The sequence below is a fragment of the Chiloscyllium plagiosum genome, unplaced genomic scaffold, assembly GCF_004010195.1.
Source record: "Chiloscyllium plagiosum isolate BGI_BamShark_2017 unplaced genomic scaffold, ASM401019v2 scaf_40278, whole genome shotgun sequence".
NCBI lineage: Eukaryota > Metazoa > Chordata > Chondrichthyes > Orectolobiformes > Hemiscylliidae > Chiloscyllium > Chiloscyllium plagiosum.
Genome location: NW_025206780.1, coordinates 1 through 7,325, shown reverse-complemented (window position 1 = coordinate 7,325; position 7,325 = coordinate 1). Strand labels below are relative to the sequence as shown.

Below are 7,325 nucleotides of genomic sequence, written 5' to 3'. Positions count from 1 at the left end.
GGGGAGAGTCTGGGAGTGACCGGTCCCAGGGGTCGGGGAGATTCTGGGAGTGACCGGTCCCAGGGGAGAGTCTGGGAGTGACCGGTCCCAGGGGTCGGGGAGATTCTGGGAGTGACCGGTCCCAGGGGAGAGTCTGGGAGTGACCGGTCCCAGGGGTCGGGGAGATTCTGGGAGTGACCGGTCCCAGGGGAGAGTCTGGGAGTGACCGGTCCCAGGGGTCGGGGAGATTCTGGGAGTGACCGGTCCCAGGGGAGAGTCTGGGAGTGACCGGTCCCAGGGGTCGGGGAGATTCTGGGAGTGACCGGTCCCAGGGGAGAGTCTGGGAGTGACCGGTCCCAGGGGTCGGGTGGGAGTGACCGGTCCCAGGGGTCGGGGGAGAGTCTGGGAGTGACCGGTCCCAGGGGTCGGGGAGAGTCTGGGAGTGACCGGTCCCAGGGGAGAGTCTGGGAGTGACCGGTCCCAGGGGTCGGGGAGAGTCTGGGAATGACTGGGCTGTCTGTGCTCTGTTTGATCTGTTATCGGGACAGGGGTAAGTGATTCTATTGGGGCTGGGAGGGCGGATGTGAGTCATGCTCTCTGAACGTGGGTAGGTCAGCCATGGACTGCGTGCATTGAACCAAATGCGTTAAGAGACGCGGTTTTGACTCCAAAGTCCCACCTTCCCCCTCCAGCGTTACCCTGAACGTTATGCAAAGATCCGGCCTGTATAAGTTTATGCATGAAGTGTGTGTGAATCCTATAAAAATGCTGAGTGTTCGTGCGTGAGGCTTGTTAGTATCACTGCATTTGCGTCTGTGTGTAACTGGGGCTGCTCTGTGTGTGTGAGAGAGAGAGAGACCGAGGCTGCTCTGTGTGTGTGTGTGTGTGTGTGTGTGTGTGTGTAAAACCGAGGCTGCTCTGTGTGTGTGTGAGAGAGACAGGTTGCTGTGAGGAATGGTGTGTCTGCCCTGTGATATGAAATTCCCCGTTCCTCTCCTCTCCTCCCCTCTCTTCTTGCAATCCCCCCTTCGGAGAGAGACTTGACCCTGTCTCAGTGCGTTACGGTATCTCGGTGTCTTGTTCAGCCCTGTGCGTTTAACGGTCGCGCTCGATCTTCGCTTTAAATATTGTGTGCACGTATATATTTCCACATTTCTATTCCGAGCCCGTCGAAAGCGTTTGTCTTGTCTGCTGTGTTTTCTAGTTTATTTTGTTTTACCTTTCTCGGACTCCCCACCTGAGAGCAGCCGACCCACCCAGTTGTGTTTTTTTTTTCTGTTCCTTGTTTTTTTTATCTCTTCTCTCCACAGTCTAGAAAGTGCTAAGTCCACCAGCCAGAAAGGCCCTGCCCTGGTCCCAGAACTCGACATCAGTCTGTCTGAACCCGCTGCCCCTTCCACTGCCCCGGCGTCGATTTCTGACCTACCAGCTGAGCTCCCCAGCCCCCTGCCGAGTGACCCTTACCTCTCCAGTGTGATTGGTGTGAAGCCCGTGTCGCTCCTCACAGTCAGTATGGTGTCCTCCAAGGGCTCTGCAGCAGGGAGTGTAACCAGCAAAGTGGCTTCCAGCAGCCAGCTGGCAAAGAAATCAGTGGAAAAGCAGCGATTCTCCCCCTACTGATGCCTGGAAATGTGTGCCATCTCTGTAGGGGCCTTCTGCCTGTTTTCCCCTGTCACAGGAAACTGAGAAATGTGTCGATGATTCTGCAGAAAACAAACAGCTCTAATTTCTCTCGCGCTCTCCCCCCGCGCGCCGCGCTCGTTCTCTCTCTCTCTCTCTCTGTTTATTAAGACAATACATGCATTCTGTTCATTTCAATTTGGTGGTGCGGGAGTAAACCTATTTCTTTGTGTGAGAATGACTCTCTCTTTGCGCTCTGCCCCCACCCACCCCCCACTTCCCATGGATTTTCCCAAGTGAGCTGGAGTTGGTTTAAATGCGCCCATAGTCTTGCTATTCCCCTTCGTGCATTTTATGGAAAAGAAACGTTTTGGGAGGTCAAGGAAAGGGTGTGGTGGGTAAGGCAGGCGGGATTTGCCCAATCCCAGCAGGGGTTTCGGGTGGGTGGGAGGAAGGGAGGGTAGTTTGTGTTCAGACTGTGTGTGTGTGTGTGTGTGTGTGTGTGTGTGTGTGTGTGTGTGTGAGTGTGTGAGAGGGTGTAGAGATTCCCATCGTAATGACTGTCTCCACAGGGTTAGACCCTGGGTTTGTTTTAAATAACAGGGGATGGTTTTATTCTCTCTCTCTCTCTCTCTCTGTCTCTATCTCTCTTTCTCTTCCCTGCCCCCCTGCCCTCCGCCCCAGTCTCTCCATCTCTCCTACTGCCACACCCCACTCTCAGTCCCTCTGCCCTCCCTCCTGTCCCTTGGCCTTCTTTTACACCTCTCTCTTGCAGCCCACCGGCTTCCTCCCTCCTTCACGTCCCTCATTCCCTCCCCCACGCTGTGCCCCATACCCCCTGCTCCCCAGTGTTGCTGCGATATTGTAAACGCTGTGTCCCTTGGGGAGTGTTGTTTCTGTGCTCAGTATTTGAGAGAGAGAGAGGGGTGTGTGTGTGTGTGTGTGTGTCTAACCACTCCTGCATCAGTTTGGGCTTGGTGGGTTGGGGTGGCGAGGGTGTGGGGAAGATGGATCTGTGTTTGAGTGGCCCCTCAGCCCACCGTCCTCTTGCGATGAGTCTGCAGAGGAGTGATTGCTCTCTCTCTCTCACTCTCGCCCTCCCTCAACCGAGCTCGCACACAATGGGAGTGCGTTCCCGGGGGAAAAATCCCTCGCTGGCAAACAGTTTGCGAGGGAGCCCTCACAGGAATCCGAACAGCAGAGGCCAGTGGGGGAGGGAGGGAGGAATTTGCCCCTGCACAAACTGCTATTGTAAAAGCTGTGTCCCCCTTTGGGAGTGTTGTTTTAGTATTTCTGAGAGAGGGGGAGAGAAGGAGGGATCTGTGTGTGTGTGTGTGTAACCACACCCTGACCGGACTGGTGAGGGGGCTTGAGACGACAGAGACAGGGGCTGGGGGGCTAAAGGGGTTGAGCTCGATCGTCATGCAGGGCGGGCTGCTGGGTGCAGTCGATTTGATCGGGGCACCGTTTTCACCCCCTATTACTCTGGGACACCATCTCTTTCCCCCTGCCCCCCCCCACCACCCCCACCGAGGAGAGTCTCTCTCGACCCATTCACCTTATCGACATGAGAGCGCTCCACAGACATCGGGGACAGAGAGAGAGAGGGTGGATGAGTGGGGTAGCTTTCTCCCCTCGATCAGATCCCCAGCGTTCTCTGCCCACTGCTCTGACCTTATCATTAATGTATACCACTGTGTGTGTGTGTGTGTGTTCTTCCATGTGACTTGTAGCATGGCCTGCCAAGGCTGTACTCAGTGCAAACAGTGTTCAGGCAATGCTCTCTCTCCTTTTTCTTGATTGTTTATGTTCTAGGTTATCTTCCGAAGCCTTGGGGTTGGCCATCCAATAAAATTTACTCCTCCCGTTTCCTCATGACTCTGACGTGTCATTCATCCGCCACACCGAGCGCAGGTCAAAAACAAAACACAAAAAACAAAACAAAACCAAACAATCCGTACTCCTCCCAAAACAAAACGTCTCCGTCTCTCGTCAGGGGGAGGTGCGCCGTTTACAAAAATCAAACACACCACAACAAAATCTTCCTCTCGGCCTATCGCAGGCCGAACGTTTATATTACCTCTTCCCCATCCCCCTCCCTCCGCCTTCCCCTCTCTCTCCCCACACCCTCCCTCAAAATCGTTTTGCATTTGTGTGTCTCTCTCCTCGGAGAGCGGAAATGTCTCTTGTTTTGTTTAATGAAGTTAACTGCAAAGACTGTTAACGTGAGGGACACCCGCAGGCTCCCACACTCTCCACCCCCCCCCCCCTTCCCTTCCCACTGTTGGCAACTCTGTAATGTTTAATTTTTTAAAAAATAATTATAATAAACTCCATAGCCAAACCTGGTCTCTATCTATCTCTCCTTCCAATCGTATTCGGGAGATGTGTGTGTGTGTGAGGGGAAGGGCGTGGGGGGTAGTGGGGAAAGGCGCTGTGGGAATGGGGTTACAGGGAGGGAGTTCTGGGATTGTTCCTGTCTAAGGTCACCCTCCCCCACCCACTCACCGCGCCGTGCCCACGGTCGCCCTAAAACCCACTCGTTTTGCCCCGGCCTGCCTCACCGTCCTCCTTCCCCTCCCGCCACCCCTGTCTGACTTCCCCTTTCCCTCCGTCTGTCCCCTCCTTAACCCCCCCCACCACACACACACACACACACACACACTTCCCTCCATAAGACCAGGCACCCACATCACCCACCAAAACACACACGCACGCGCGCGACAGAGGGATAAACCATCGCTGGCTTTACTCTAAAACGTTAAAAGTTTTTATTGCGGCTCCTGTTGGCTGTCACAGACCCCCCCCCCCCTCCTGTGTTTCGGCGGAGCCAGGTGAGGTATCGCGGGTGAGTACGGTGCGAGGTGTGAAGGTGGTAGAGGGCGACCGTTCGTGCCCTTCCTTGCCCGTGCCGTGCGCTGGCCACCAGGATTTAGCCAGCGCTGCGTACAACCGTGCAATATCGTTGAGCCGGGTTAGTTCTTCTTTAGCACCAACAATTTAGGAGAAATGTACATTCGTTAATTCCCCCTGCCCCGCCTTAAGCAAGGTTCATATTTATAAAAAACCTGTCAGATCTCCAGGTTAGAGTCCCACCAGGTTTGTTTGATGTTGGAGATGCCAGGGTGGGACTCGGGTGAAAACTCGCACACCACCAGGTTACAGTCCTACAGGGTTATTTGGTATCACTAGCTCTCAGAGCGCTGCTCCTTCATTGGGTAGCTGTGGAGGCAGGAATTTAACACAATAATCCACAGTAAATGGATCGTCAGTAATAATAACTAATATAGTAAATAGATCAGCAAATAGAGCATCATTTTACTGATGGATTGAGCTAATATAGATTGCTGTGAAGTCTTCAATCACATGGGATGGGGTGCAGGTTTCTGTTCATTAATGTATTAAATCCCAGGACTTCTTTCAAGTCAACTTGCTGGGATTTCCATATTAATGAATCAAACCCTGCATCCCCCCCATTGTAAGTGATTAAACATCACTCTAGGTTTGTTCAAGATAATTTATCAGTCATCTAACACTTTGATCTTTTACCATAAACTCTGCGTCCTACGCTCCCGACAAAGGGGCAGCGCTCCGAAAGCCAGTGCTTCTAAATAAACCTGTCTGACTACAACCCGGTGTTGGGTGGTTTTATTTTTTTTTAACGTAGTCCGACACCGGCTCCTCCTTCCAACGGACGCCGGAGTGTTCCGGAACAGCAGGGGTCCCCTCTGTGAAGAGACCCTGACCGGACTCTCGCTTTCCCCTTCGTTCAGTCTCTCGTTAACGCAGTCCGCCCGTGGAGAGGAGGTTGGGGGAGGGGGGTCGGGGAGGCGTTAGAAGTATTTACAGTTGCGTGGCGCTGGTTGTGGGGGGCGTCTCGTTACCACGACGCTGAGCTCAGCGGGCTCCGGGGGGTCTCCGTCGCGACCCCCTGTTCCATTTCGGGTATGTCAAAGTCTGAATCCTCGCATCGCCGTGTCGTCTGCTGAGAGAGAGAGAGGGAGACAGACACGGGCAGGTTAACCAGACAGTGGAGGGTACTGAGCCAAGGATGTGGAGCCCCTTCTCTTCCCTGCGTGGTGGAGCTGGTGGTCAAGGGCACGTTCAGCTCTGAACCTCAATGGATGGATGAAGGGATCCTGTCTCTGGATGGGTTGGTGAAGACGGACACTTGGATGTACCGAGGTCAAAGTGACAGTTGGCGAGACTGGGCCCAACTAAACTAGTCCAACTTGTCTGCTGCTGGCCCATATCCCTCCAAACCTTTCCTATCCACCGACTAATCCAAATGCCTTCTAGATATTGTGACTGCACCTACGTCCACCAGTTCCTCAGGAAGTTATTTCCACACGTGGAAAATATGCCGCACCTGTCTTGTCTTTTTTTTTAACAAAAAAATCTTGCCCCTCTCGCCTTAAAAATGTGGCCACTCATCTGCTTCTACCCCTCGTTATTTTATAAACCTGCCGTCAGGTTGCCCCCCACCATCTCCAGTGGGAAATAAGGAGTTTTCTTTAATAACATCAGAAGCAGGGGTGGAACAACACAGCACAGAACAAGCCCTTGACGTTGGGCTAATCTAAGCCCATTCCCCGCCTACACTATCCCTTCATCATCCGAGACCACACTTGGAAATATTGTGTCCGGTTCTGGTCGGCCTACTATAGCAGAGGGTGCAAAGAAGGTTTACCAGGACGCTGCCTGGACTGGAGGGCTTGCCTTTTGAAGAGAGGTTGACTAAGCTTGGATGTTTCTCTCTGGAGGGAAGGAGGAAGAGAGGAGACCTGATCGAGGTGTACAAGGTAATGAGAGTCATGGATAGAGCCATTAGCCAGAGATGTTTCCCCAGGGCGGGATTGACTGGGGTGAGGGGTCATCCTAAATCTGCTCCCCCCCCGCCCCCACCCCACTCCCACTCCCAGTCTCACTGGCCTCATCCTTTCTATCCCTTTTGTATTTTATAAATGGTTCCATAACGCTGTTTCCAAAGCCCAATGGCAACAGTGCCCATTCGAGGTCGGGGACGGTCACAGAGAGCAGTGAACTCGGCCCGGACAATCACAAAGGCCAATCTCCACCCCCCCACATCCATCTCCCAGGCCTCGCTGTCAGGGAAAGGCCGCCAGCATTCCCAAAGACGCATCCCACCCTGGCAATGCTTTTCTACAACCTCCACCGTCGGGCGGGGGGTACAGAAACCTGAACACACACACCAGCCAGTTTTAAAACAGTTTCTACCCGACTGTAGTTAGAACACTGAATGGACTCTCAAACTCTGAGCATTCGCCTGTCCCTGTGGTTTTGTTTTTGCTGCTGTTTACCTATTCACTTACCTATGCTCCTAAACTCTGATCTGCCTGTGTCGCTCGCAACACAAAGTTCTTCACTGTCCCTCAGTACACGGGACAATCAATTCAGTTCTATGACCGTAACTGTGACCTCTTGCTTCCAACATCCAATGACAACAATTCTCCAACTAAACTGGTCCCACACCTGCCCCTGCTCCTGGCCTCTCTCCCGCCAAACCTTTCCTCTCCATGTCCTTATCCCAATGTCTTTTCAATTTTGTAACTGCACCCACATCCTCAGGACGTTCACCCCACACACAGACCACCCCCTTGTGTGTAAAATAAAAACTGCTCCTAGTGTTTTTTTTTATCTTTTCCCCTCTCGCCCTAATCCCTACCCCCCCTCTACTTCTGGACTCCCCCACCCCAGGGGGAAAA

General features: G+C 53.2%; 1 protein-coding gene across 1 annotated transcript in view; it reads left to right on the top strand.

Moving 5' to 3' along the window:
- LOC122546537 (poly(rC)-binding protein 4) overlaps positions 1-2,045 on the top strand; it is a 6,648-nt gene extending 4,603 nt beyond the window's left edge. The window contains exon 2 of the mRNA XM_043685228.1: positions 1,290-2,045. Within this exon, the coding sequence (XP_043541163.1) occupies positions 1,290-1,599 (310 nt within the window). The 3' untranslated portion in view covers positions 1,600-2,045. The remainder of the gene's footprint in view (positions 1-1,289) is intronic.
- Positions 2,046-7,325: the final 5,280 nt, after the last annotated feature.